General features: G+C 35.9%; 1 protein-coding gene across 3 annotated transcripts in view; it reads left to right on the forward strand.

Moving 5' to 3' along the window:
- The window catches only part of FAR1 (fatty acyl-CoA reductase 1), a 73,189-nt gene that overhangs the window by 24,657 nt on the left and 34,575 nt on the right, over nucleotides 1-13,957 (forward strand). For all 3 annotated transcript variants that reach the window (XM_082476031.1, XM_082476033.1, XM_082476032.1), the window contains one exon: nucleotides 9,327-9,522. In XM_082476031.1, the coding sequence (XP_082332157.1) occupies nucleotides 9,334-9,522 (189 nt within the window). In that variant the 5' untranslated portion in view covers nucleotides 9,327-9,333. The remainder of the gene's footprint in view (nucleotides 1-9,326; nucleotides 9,523-13,957) is intronic.

A 13,957-nucleotide genomic window follows, 5' to 3' on the forward strand; every position in this document is an offset into this window, starting at 1 on the left:
TTTATGTGCTAATTGGCCATTTGGATATTTTTTTATAATGCCATTTGGATACTCTCCTTTATGCTTCCTTTCTGTTCAAGCCTTTGCCATTTTTGTATTGTTTTTTTCACTTCTCCTTATTGATTTGTAGTTCTTCATATATTCTGGGTAGTAATCAGTTGTCATTTGTACGTACTACTGCAAATATCTTTTACCTGCTTTGCCTTTTCTCTCTGTTAATAGTGTTGTGGGATGAACTCAGTTTTAGTGTCTTCCAGTTTATCAATATTTTTCCTTTTTGGTTAGTAGCACTTCTTGTGTCCTATTTAATAAATGTTTGCCTACCCCATGATCATGGAGATGTTCTGTGTCATCCTTAGAATCATAACTATTTTACCTTTCACGTTTGGGTGTATAGTCTGTCTGGAATTCATTTTTGTGTGTGGTGTGGTATAGAAGTCAAGATTCATTTTTTGCTATATGGATATCCAATTGATTGTACTCTTCTCTTCTTGTCCCAACACCACATTTCTGTAGCTTTATAATACATCTTGATACATGGTAATATAAGTTCTCCAGCTTTGTTGTTCTTAGTGCTTGTCTTGGCTACTCTTGGCCGTTTGCATTTCTGTAACATTTTAGAGTCTTAGTTTCCATACATAAACAAAAACAGCTTAAATTTTGATTGGGATTGTATTGAATCTAAGGAATGTAGTACATCTCTCCATTTATTTAAGTATTGTTTGATTTCTCTCAATGTTTTGTAGTTTTCCATTAGTATCTTTTACATTTATTTCTAATTTTTGGTGTTCTCAAAAAAAATAATTCAGGGGCTCCCCTGGTGGTGCAGTGGTTAAGAATCCGCCTGCCAATGCAGGGGACACGGGTTCGAGCCCTGGCCTGGGAAGATGCCACATGCCATGGAGCAACTAAGCCTGTGCGCCACAACTACTGAGCCTGTGCTCTAGAATCCGTGAGCCACAGCTACTGAAACCCATGTGCCTAGAGCCTGTGCTCCGCAACAAGAGAAGCCACCGCAATGAGAAGCCCGCGCACCGCAACGAAGACCCAACTCAGCCAAAAAAAAAAAAAAAAAATTCGTTGAGGTGAAGTTCACATAATATAAAATTAATCACTTTAAAGTGAAAAATTCAATGACATTTGCTACATTCACACTGTTGTGCAGCTGCCACCTCTGTCTAGTTCCAGAATTCCTTCACTCCAAAGTAAAGGTCCTGAAGCAGTTTTCCTCCACTGCCCACTCTCTCCACTCTTCAGCTCCTGCCAACCACCAGTCTGCATTGTCTCTATGGATTTATCTATTCTGGATATTTCATATAAATGAAATCCTATAGTATGTGATCTTCTATATCTGATTTTTTAAACTTAGTATGTTTTTGAGGTTCATCCCCCATTGTAGTACGTGTCAGTACTTCATTCCTTATTATGACTGAATAATATTCCACTATATATACCATGATTTGTTGATCCATTCATTTGTTGATGGACTTTTGGGCTGTTTGTACTATTTCACTGTTGTAAACACTGCTGCTATAAACAAGCGTGTACGTGTACTTTTTGAGTACCTATCTGCAGGTCTTTTGGGGTGTATACCTAGGAGCAGAATTTCAGGGTCATACGATAATTTTTTGTTTAACTTTTTGAGGAACTGCCAAACTTTCCCACAGCAGCTGAATCACTTTTCATTCCCATCAGCGATGTGCATGAGTTCCAGTTTCTCTGCATCCTCATCAATTGATACTTGATATTTTCCATAATTTTTTTGTGTTTTGGATGGTATTATAAGTGGTATAGTTTTTTTTTTAACTTTATTTCTTGTGTGTTGGTGGTGTATAGAAATACATTTGTTTTTTTTTTCTGTATAAACCTTGTATCTAGTTCTTAAATTCACTTGGTATTTCTAATAGTTTACTTATGTATTGATTGAATTTTCTACGTACATTAGCATTTCTGATTTCCAATGCTTTCTTTTTTTTTAATTTTTTAATTTTATTTATTTTTTTATACAGCAGGTTCTTATTAGTTATCCATTTTATACATATTAGTGTATATATGTCAATCCCAATCTCCCAATTCATCACACCACCCCCACCCCTCCACCGCTTTCCCCCCTTGGTGTCCATATGTTTGTTCTCTACATCTGTGTCTCAATTTCTGCCCTGCAAACCGGTTCATCTGTACCATTTTTCTAGGTTCCACATATATGCGTTAATATACGATATTTGTTTTTCTTTTCCTGACTTACTTCACTCTGTATGACAGTCTCTAGGTTCATCCATGTCTCTACAGATGACCCAATTTCTTTCCTTTTTATGGCTGAGTAATATTCCATTGTATATATGTACCACGTCTTCTTTATCTATTCATCTGTCGATGGGCATTTAGGTTGCTTCCATGACCTGGCTATAGTAAATAGTGCTGCAATGAACATTGATGTGCCTGTGTCTTTTTGAATTATGGTTTTCTCTGAGTATATGCCCAGTAGTGGTATTGCTGGGTCATATGGTAATTCTATTTTTAGTTTTTTAAGGAACCTTCATACTGTTCTCCATAGTGGCTGTATCAATTTACATCCCCACCAACAGTGCAAGAGGGTTCCCTTTTCTCCACACCCTCTCCAGCATTTGTTGTTTGTAGATTTTCTGATGATGCCCATTCTAACTGGTGTGAGGTGATACCTCATTGTAGTTTTGATTTGCATTTCTCTAATAATTAGTGATGTAGAGCTGCTTTTCATGTGCTTCTTGGCCATCTGTATGTCTTCTTTGGAGAAATGTCTATTTAGGTCTTCTGCCCATTTTTGGATTGGGTTGTTTGTTTTTTTTAATAGTGAGCTTCATGAGCTGTTTATATATATCGTCCGTTGATTCGTTTGCAAATATTTTCTCCCATTCTGAGGGTTGTCTTTTTGTCTTGTTTATGGTTTCCTTTGCTGTGCAAAAGCTTTGAAGTTTCATTAGGTCCCATTTGTTTATTTTTGTTTTTATTTCCATTACTCTAGGATGTGGATCAAAAAAGATCTTGCTGTGATTTATGTCAAAGAGTGTTCTTCCTATGTTTTCCTCTAAGAGTTTTATAGTTTCTGGCCTTACATTTAGGTCTCTAATCCATTTTGAGTTTATTTTTGTGTATGGTGTTAGGGAGTGTTCTAATTTCATTCTTTTACATGTAGCTGTCCAGTTTTCCCAGCACCTCTTATTGAAGAGACTGTCTTTTCTCCATTGTATATCCTTGCCTCCTTTGTCATAGATTAATTGACCATAGGTGCGTGGGTTTATCTCTGGGTTTCTATCCTGTTCCATTGATTATTTCTTTTTTTGTGCCAGTACCATATTGTCTTGATTACTGTAGCTTTGTAGTATAGTCTGAAGTCAGGGAGTCTGATTCCTCCAGCTCCTTTTTTTTCTCTCAAGATTGCTTTGGCTATTCGGGGTCTTTTGTGTCACCATACAAATTTTAAGATTTTTTGTTCCAGTTGTGTAAAAAATGCCATTGGTAATTTGATAGGGAATGCATTGAATCTGTAGATTGCTTTGGGTAGTATAGTCATTTTCACAATATTGATTCTTCCAATCCAAGAACATGGTATATCTCTCCATCTGTTTGTATCATTAATTTCTTTCATCAGTCTCATATTGTTTTCTGCATCCAGGTCTTCTGTCTCCCTAGGTAGGTTTATTCCAAGGTATTTTATTCTTTTTGTTGCAGTGGTGAATGGGAGTGTTTCCTTAATTTCTCTTTCAGATTTTCCATCATTAGTGTATAGGATTGCAAGAGATTTCTATGCATTAATTTTGTATCCTGCAACTTGACCAAATTCATTGATTAGCTCTAGTAGTTTTCTGGTGGCATCTTTAGGATTCTGTATGTATAGTATCATGTCATCTGCAAACAGTGACAGTTTTACTTCTTCTTTTCCAATTTGTATTCCTTTTATTTCTTTTTCTTCTCTGATTGCCGTGGTTAGGACTTCCAAGACTATGTTGAATAATAGTGGTGAGAGTGGACATCCTTGTCTTGTTCCTGATCTTAGAGGAAATGCTTTCAGTTTTTCACCATTGAGAATGATGTTTGCTGTGGGTTTGTCGTATATAGCCTGTATTATGTTGAGGTAGGTTCCCTCTATGCCTACTTTCTGGAGAGTTTTTATCATAAATAGGTGCTGAATTTTGTCAAAAGCTTTTTCTGCATCTGTTGAGATGATCATATGGTATTTATTCCTCAGTTTGTTAATATGGTGTATGACATTGATTGATTTGCATATATTGAAGAATCCTTGCATCCCTGGGATAAATCCCACTTCATCATGGTGTATGATCCTTTTAATGTTTTGTTGCATTCTGTTTGCTAATATTTTGTTGAGGATTTTTGCATCTATATTCATCAGTGATATTGGTCTGTAATTTTCTTTTTTTGTAGTATCTTTGTCTGGTTTTGGTATCAGGGTGATGGTGACCTCATAGAATGAGTTTGGGAGTGTTCCTTCCTCTGCAATTTTTTGGAAGAGTTTGAGAAGGATGGGTGGTAGCTCTTCTCTAAATATTTGGTAGAATTCACCTGTGAAGCCATCTGGTCCTAGACTTTTGTTTGTTGGAAGATTTTTAATCACAGTTTCAATTTCAGTGCTTGTGATTGGTCCGTTCATATTTGCTATTTCTTCCTGGTTCAGTCTTGGAAGGTTATACCTTTCTAAGAATTTGTCCATTTCTTCCAGGTTGTCCATTTTATTGGCATAGAGTTGCTTGTAGTAGTATCTTAGGATGCTTTTGTACTTCTGCACTGTCTGTTGTAACTTATCCTTTTTCATTTCTAATTTTATTGATTTGAGTTCTCTCCTCCTTTTTCTTGATGAGTCTGGCTAATGGTTTATCAATTTTGTTTATCTTCTCAAAGAACCAGCTTTTAGTTTTGTTGATCTTTGCTATTATCTTCTTTGTTTCTATTTCATTTATTTCTTCTCCAATCTTTATAATTTCTTTCCTTCTGCTAACTTTGGGTTTTGTTTGTTCTTCTTTCTCTAGTTCCTTTAGGCATAAGGTTAGATTGTTTATTTGAGCTTTTTCTTGTTTCTTGAGGTAGGTTTGTATTGCTATAAACTTCCCTCTTAGAACTGCTTCTGCTGCATCCCATAGGTTTTGAATCGTGTTTTCATTGTCTTTTGTCTCTAGGTATTTTTTGATTTCCTCTTTGATTTCTTCAGTGATCTCTTGGTTATTTTGTAACATATTGTTTTGTCAAAATATAAACAGACCAATCACAAGCACTGAAATTGAAACTGTGATTAAAAGTCTTCCAACAAACCAAAGTCCAGGACCAGATGGCTTCACAGGTGAATTCTATCAAACATTTAGAGAAGAGCTAACACCCATCCTTCTCAAACTCTTCCAGAAAATTGCAGAGGAAGGAACATGCCCAAACTCATTCTATGAGGGCACCATCACCCTGATACCAAAACCAGACAAAGATACTACAAAAAAGAAAATTATAGACCAATATCACTGATGAATATAGATGCAAAAGTCCTCAACAAAATACTAGCAAACAGAATGCAACAACACATTAAAAGGATCATACACCATGATGAAGTGGGATTTATCCCAGGGATGCAAGGATTCTTCAATATATGCAAATCAATCCATGTGTTTGTGTTCTTTACTTTTTTTCCCCTGTAATTGCTTTCTAATCCCATAGCGTGTGGTCACAAAAGATGCTTGATATGATTTGAATTTTCTAAATTTACTGAGGCTTGATTTGTGACCCCAGATGTGATCTATCCTGGAGAATGTTCCATGTGCACTTGAGAAGAAAGTGTAATCTGCTGGTTTTGGATGGAATGTTCTATAGTTATCAGTTAATTCTGTCTGGTCTGTTGTGTCATTTAAAGCTTGTGTTCCCTTATTAATTTTCTGTTTGGATGATCTGTCCGTTGATGTAAGTGAGTTGTTAAAGTCCCCCACTATTATTGTGTTACTGTCGATTTCCTCTTTTAGAGCTGTTAACAGTTGCCTTATGTATTGAGGTGCTCCTATGTTGGGTGCATATATATTTACAATTGTTATATCTTCTTGGATTGATGCCTTGATCATTATGTAGTGCCCTTCCTCTTCTCTTGTAACGTTCTTTATTTTAAAGTCTATTTTATCTGATATGAGTTTTGCCACTCCAGCTTTCTTTTGATTTCCATTTGCATGGAATATCTTTTTTCCATCCCCTCACTTTCAGTCTGTATGTGTTCCTAGGTCTGAAGTCGGTCTCTTGTAGACAGCATATATATGGGTCTTGTTTTTGTATCCATTCAGCCAGTCTGTGTCTTTTGGTTGGAGCATATAATCCGTTCACGTTTAAGGTAATTATCGATATGTATGTTCCTATGACCATTTTCTTAATTGTTTTGGGTTTGTTTTTGTAGGTCATTTTCTTCTCTTGTGTTTCCCACTTAGAGAAGTTCCTTTAGCATTTGTTGTAGAGCTGGTTTGGTGGTGCTGAATTCTCTTAGCTTTTGCTTGTCTGTAAAGCTTTTGATTTCTCCATCGAATCTGAATGAGATCCTTGCCAGGTAGAGTAATCTTAGTTGTAGGTTCTTCCCTTTCATCACTTTAAGTATGTCATGCGACTCCCTTCTGGCTTGTAGAGTTTCTGCTGAGAAATCAGCTGTTAACCTTATGGGAGTTCCCTTGTATGTTATTTGTCGTTTTTCCCTTGCTGCTTTGAATAATTTTTCTTTGTGTTTAATTTTTGCCACTTTGATTACTATGTATCTCAGTGTGTTTCTCCTTGGGTTTATCCTGTATGGGACTCTCTGTGCTTCCTGGACATTGGTGGCTATTTCCTTTCCCATATTAGGGAAGTTTTTGCCTATAATCTCTTCAAATATTTTCTCAGGTCCTTTCTCTCTCTCTTCTCCTTCTGGGGCCCCTATAATGCGAATATTGTTGTGTTTAATGTCCCAGAGGTCTCTTAGGCTGTCTTCATTTCTTTTCATTCTTTTTTCTTTATTCTGTTCCGCAGCAGTGAATTCCACCATTCTGTCTTCCAGGTCACTTATCTGTTCTTCTGCCTCAGTTATGCTGCTATTGATTCCTTCTAGTGTATTTTTCATTTCAATTATTGTGTTGTTCATCTCTGTTTGTTTGTTCTTTAATTCTTCTAGGTCTTTGTTAAACATTTCTTGCATCTTCTCGATCTTTGCCTCCATTCTTTTTGAGAGATCCTGGATCATCTTCATTATCATTATTCTGAATTCTTTTTCTGGAAGGTTGCCTATCTCCACTTCATTTAGTTGTTTTTCTGGGGTTTTATCTTGTTCCTTCATCTGGTACATAGCCCTCTGCCTTTTCATCTTGTCTATTTTTCTGTGAATATGGTTTTTGTTCCACATGCTGCAGGATTGTAGTTCTTGCTTCTGCTGTCTGCCCTCTGGTGGATGAGACTATCTAAGAGGCTTGTGCCAGTTTCCTGATAGGAGGGACTGGTGGTGGGTAGAGCTGGCTCTTGCTGTGGTGGGCAGAGGTCCGTCTCCAATGGTTTCTTATTCTCTGTTCCTTTTTCGTAGTAGTTTACTCGATGGATGCAATATTCTTTTGAATGACCTGGAGAGTATTTATTAGAATTTAAATTTCCTGTAAATTTTTCATTACCTTAGTTTTCTTCGTGGTTGGTTCTGTTGCTTTTCATTTTAGTCCTTAATTTTGTAGATATTTCTTAAATATCTGATGATCCTTAGTTATCCATATTTATGAAGGACTAGTATGATTGGTTTTGGTAGCTGATACTGCCTTCCTCTCAGTTTTCTGAAGCCTGATTTTCCAAGAGAGCGTTTCTCCAAGTGGAATTACTGAGAGCTCTATATGAGTTTGTTTTAAGGGCCAGCAGCAGCCAGATAATCTGAGGACCTAAAATTTATTTCTGGGGCACGAGTGCTCTGAAGATGTTTTTTCTTTTGGTTGTTTTTGTTTCCTTTCTCCCAGTGCCCCACCTCCACTTGTGGATGTACAGAGCAACCTCAAACTCAGCCCTACTTCGCTTTTGTCCCTAGCACCCATGCTGGATGTTCTCAGCAGATCTGGATTACTAAGCCTGGGAGCCAAAGTTTATACAGGAAGTAAGACTGTCAGGAGTGGCTCTGCTGTTCTGTGAGCAACCTTTAGTTACCTTAATTTCCCTAAGCTTTTATTCAGCTTCTTGATCCTGAACTTGGTGTTTTCTATTTAGGGGGTTGGGACAGCTCTTGCCTTCTTACGGTCCTTTCCTATGTTTGTTTTGCTTATTAGGTTGTTATTTCTTATGCTATGGCTTCTCTATCAATTTAGTCTCATCTATTTCTTGTGGAAATTCTTTTTTCTTGCCTTCCTTCCTACCTTCCTTCCTTCTTTTCTTTCTGCTTGTTAATGGGTTTTCAGATTGTTATGAATTTAATTTTTTATAATTGTGAAAAATTTAGATATAAAATACAGGTATCTACTTCTTAGCTTAAATAAAACATAAATACAATTGAAGCTTCTTATTCTCTTCTCTGATTGTATTATACTCTCTCTAATGCATTTATTAATATTATCATGTGTATGCATTTCTGAACAATAAATAGCATCATTTTGAATGTGTTTGAGCCTTGAATAGTGACATACTGCATGAGTCCTTCTGCATCTTGTTTTTTTCCACTCATCATGGTTCTTTTGTGTGTTCATTCTATTAGTATACTCTCTTTTCTGCTGTTTCAGTGGAATTTGGGTAGGGAGGATAAGTCAGTCTATATATTTCTTACTATGACTTTTTTAAAAGGGAGATTTAAGTACCTTTTGAATACATTGTCACTACAGACGTGTAAAAGAAAGGACTTGGTGTTACCTCTTGTTTCAACTGGTGATGATAGGTGAATATGACACCTCACCCTGTTATACAAGCTAGGCAATTGAGTCTTGCTGCTGACCTGAATTTGGTGTTATAAATACTTTTGGAGACAGAGAAACACCACTTATTCATGTTTGGGGTTTAACTGAGGTTTAAGTGGAGATTTGGATTCTTATTGCTGAAGGAATTTTTAGAGGTCACTTGGTACAAACTGTACTAAAGAAACCCAGGCCCAGAGAAGGTGAGTGACTTGTCCGAGGTGGTCCAGGTGAAAACAGGGATTAGAAGCCAGTGTTGCAGTTCATTGTACTTTCCACCATACTACAATGAGCCAAACGTTAATGTCCCCTTTTGTGTTAACGTTGAACTTTGATTTTTGCCTGTCCTTTAAAATACTTATTTGAATACCAAGAGATTTTCAGTATGTAACAATGAACATAAATCTTTGAAGTGATGCTTATTTGTCATATTTTCCTTAGGATCAGAATGGTTTCAATCCCAGAATACTATGAAGGCAAGAATGTCCTCCTCACTGGAGCTACTGGTTTCCTAGGGAAGGTACTTCTGGAAAAGTTGCTGAGGTCTTGTCCTAAGGTGAATTCAGTGTATGTTTTGGTGAGGCAGAAAGCTGGACAGACACCCCAGGAGCGAGTAGAAGAAGTCATTAGTGGCAAGGTAAGTATGGAAAATGATCATTTGGAAGAGAGAAAAAAGTGTGTGTTTGTGCATGTAATTATTGTAATCATCAACAGAGTATATTTCTTAAGTATCCTGAAAAAAATTGGTAAAAAAAAATCCTATAAGAATGGCAGTAAACTGAATATGACTTGTGATCAGTAGGAGAAAAAAGCTTTCTTCTATGATGAACAAAATTATATAACAAGTTCTAAATTACCTTTATGGTAAAGGTTTAATGTGTTTTTAGAATATTTGAGGCAGGTTATTTGTAATTACTAGGTGTTTAAATAGTTTCGGAATAATAATAATGAGTTAGTTTTTAACTCCTACTATGCTGTGAGACACAGTGCTTTGATAACAGTTAAAGATTTGTAAGCACTAATTGCTCCCCACAAAAGTATTAGGAAGTAGCAAAGTCACATATTCTCATTTGACAAATAAGAACATGATGATAGAGGGGTTATATAGAATACAAGAGTATGTCGTACATTTGAACCTTTAGTAAAATATGGCTAAGAAAAAATGGAAATGAGCTGGAGTAAAATTATTTCATAGTCACAAGCTTTAGAATTTATCTGACATTCATTGTTAGTAAGTTTGGTATAGTAGCTACGTAATTTTTTAGTTATTAGGTAGGTATCTGGTACCTTTTAACCTTCTAGGGCAGCTGTGACTTACATATAAAAAAACAAAAAAGACCAAAACTAGAAACCTCTGAGTTACTCTGAGCAGTGAAAGAATTGCTGAAAAGTATCAAAAGATATGTTGATTAATTATAGATTAACAATTCTCTAGAGTTAATAAATAATTTATTAGACATGATTTGTATTCCAGCCTGTTTTGATCTTTCAGTAGAAATCCATAGTTAATAGTGGCTGACATTTATTGAGTGCTTAAGTTGTGCCAGGCACTGTGTGCAAAGCACCTCATATGTATTTAATTATCACAGGAACTCTTCAAGGTAAGTACTGGTCTTATTCCCATTCTACAAGGTCATATAGTTAGTGTTAGAGCCAATGTCTGTGAACTCTGACGGTTGAACCCAGAGCTCATGCTCTGGTAGGGACAGATGTTGATATGTCCCATTTTACAAATATAGACAGTGAATCTCAGAGGTGGTTATTTTGTCTGAAGTTGTGTAGCTAATAGATGTCAGATATAATGCAGATGACTTGATAACAAATCCCTTTCTACTTTATAGCATTACTTCCCCAATAGATAAGAAAGTAAGACAAAGAGGATGGAACGCTTTGTGATAAAATGGGAAAAGTAATCTTGAGAGTTGGATACCTTACTAGTTGTAAATGTTGTAGCTGGTACACACTGAGTAAAAATAGCTTAATTTCCTGAAGCCAATGGCAAAAAACTTGGTGTCCAAGTTTACAGAAATTAAAAGAGAAGATGACAAAAGCAAAAGAGAAGTGTGTGAAGGGCAGCGAATAACAGAGGTTAACATCAGAAGGAATAAGAGTCAGTTTATGGGTTAGGGCAGTAGTGGGAAGCTTACCTCCTAGGAGTGATAAAGTATGATAACAGAAAAACAATTAAGAGAAAAAGAGAAGATACCCAATAAGACCTGTACAGAAGTGTGGGAGGGTTTAAATAAAACTTTTAATTTTCTTAACATTACAGCGTTATAATAAAATACAATCACCAATATTCACTACAGTGACTAAGGATAAATTAAGAAAAGGTTAAACTATATTTAGAATGTTTTCTTTACTAAGATGTTACGTTGTTTGAGAATGATTTCCATTCAAATATAATTTTGGTTCAGAAAGATAAACTTCTCTCTTTTGTGAAGCATCCATGTTTTTCTTGTTTGTATTCCCCCTCCTCCCCATTAAGAGGTAATCCTAGACCCACAGGGTTTTAACAGTGAGGTGTAAATTAATATTTGTTTTTCCTTTTAAAAATAAATTGTTTGAAACTATTAATAGGGCATTAAAGAATAAAAATAATATTTACCTTTGTCCCACTGTTTATTGAGTTTGTCCCCATATGAAGACTTTAAATAATCTTTACTTCAACTAGAAAAACTTCTTTTCTCTGAATTACTTTTTAAAACAAATCTACTTCTTTGAGGGCTACTCAGTGACAGTATAGCTCACAAGGATAGTTATACTCTAGTAACGTTCTTCCCATTGCCCCAAACTCTCATGCACTTGTGTTCTTCCCATTTTCCCTCCCTTCCACAAAGATGTGAGTCCTGCTATATACTAGAAGCTGTTCAGGTTACTAGAGATACGGCAGTGAAGAAAACAAAATCCCAGCATTTGGAATTTACATTCTAGTTAGGGAGACAAGTTAACAACTATATAACATGTTGAATAGTGGCACATGCTGTTCAAAAGTAAAGCAGAAAAGGGGGATTGAAAGTGATGGAGGTGCTGCTTTAGATACGATGGTCAGAAAAAGTTCTCTCTGAGGTGACGTTTGGTCACAGACCTGAATGATGAAGTGAGGAAGAATCCATGTGGTACGTGGAGGAAGAGTGTTAAAGGTAGAGGGAACAGCACGGGCAGAGGCTCTGAGAACTGCTTGGCAGGTTGGAAGAGTGTCAGAGCAAGCTGTGGTGTCTGCTTTACTGGACTCTGTATAAGGCATGTAAAGTAAATACTAAGTGCTGGAGTATTCCTACTAACACTCTTCCTCTCCCCAAGTGAGGTTTCTGCCTTTTAAAATACAGTTAAAATTGTTAATTATTCTTTTAAATTTTTGCTTGTTTGACTTGAGGAAGAGGGCTTCAAACAAATATTTATACTTACACATGAGAAAAATGTAGCTAGTATTTTTAAACTCTTAGATTAAGGAATTATCACATGAACTTTCTACGTACTTATTTTTAAGAGTAAGATGTGGGTTAAACATGAAAACAGAGAACAGAGTAGTGATTACCAGAGAGGAAGGGGTTGGGGGTAGGGTGAAATGGGTAAAGGGGGTCAACTGTATGGTGACAGATGGAAACTAAACTTTTGTTGGTGAGCACGCAGTAGTGTATATAGGAGTCAAAATATGATGTCCTAATCGTGGAACTTGTATGATGTTATAAACCAGTGTTAGTTATCTCAATTAAAAAAAAAGACAAGGGACTTCCCTGGTGATCCATTGGTTACGACTCTTTGCTTCCACTGGAGGGGGCATGGGTTCGATCCCTAGTCGGGGAACTAAGATCCCGGGTGCCATGTGGCATGGCCAAAAAAAAAAAAAAAAAAAAAAGACAAGTTGTAGTAATTTTCATTATTGTTTCTAAATTCTTTAGAGACAATGAAAAAAAGATGTGAGTTAATATTTCAGTATTTACTACCGTAAAATCTAGCTACATAATAACTGTGCTTGAAGAATTTGCCATCTTAAAGTGTGGTACGTACAAAGGTCATTTTCAGTTCTTCCTGAGAACTGGGAAGATCGACTAAACTGTATTCAATATCATTTTAAAATTAAAACTATTTGGTAGCCTAGTATAAGGACTTTTTAAAAAACGTGATATAATTTATAGCTTTTTTCCAAGTGACTTTTAAAACTCTTGAGCAAATTATTTGATAATGTATATTGACTGCAGTGTATTGCAGACTGATATTATTACCTTATGGCTATATTTTTTCATATCATCCAAATAGGTTGAAAGATTCTGTTTATTTAAGGCAGTGATTCTCAAACTTTTGATCTCTGGACCCCTTTACACTCTTAAAAATTATTGAGGACTTCAAAGAGATTTTGTTTTTGTGAGGTTTTATTTCAAGTATCTTACTGATGTTTATCGTAGTAGAGATTAAAATTGAGAATTTTTTTTTTTTCAGTCCGTAACACCTCTTTATAAAGTTTTGAGACTTTAACAATACCTTACACAGACCACGTGTTAAATACATGTTGAATGATTGATTCAAATAAGATACTGCTATTTAAAACATTTTACACAAAGCCTGGGCCATAGTAAAAACTCAAAACATGATAGAAGCAGTAATAGCAATGATAGTGATTTAGTACTTATGATAATTGTAGTGCAATATTAATATTAATATTGATTTATTTTATACTGGATTGCTAGATCATTCATCGAGTGCTGAGAGTTAACAAGAACAATTTTCCAGTCAGGTATTCACACTGTAGTTATGATCTATGCTTCCCCAGTTCAACTCTTCACCCATCTTTTTCTGTGTATAGATTTATCAAAGTAAGCTTTATGCTGTATTCCTCTTCTAGTTTCCTCTTTTCTTTTTTTTTCTTTTTTTTAACATCTTTATTGGAGTATAATTGCTTTACAATGGTGTGCTAGTTAATGCTTTATAACAAAGTGAATCAGCTATACATATACATATATCCCCGTATCTCCTCCCTCTTGCGTCTCCCTCCCACCCTCCCTATCCCACCCCTCTAGGTGGTCACAAAGCACCGAGCTCATCTCCCTGTGCTATGGGCTGCTTCCCACTAG

This window comes from Balaenoptera physalus (assembly GCF_965194825.1).
Source record: "Balaenoptera physalus genome assembly, chromosome: 10".
Taxonomy (NCBI): Eukaryota; Metazoa; Chordata; class Mammalia; order Artiodactyla; family Balaenopteridae; genus Balaenoptera; species Balaenoptera physalus.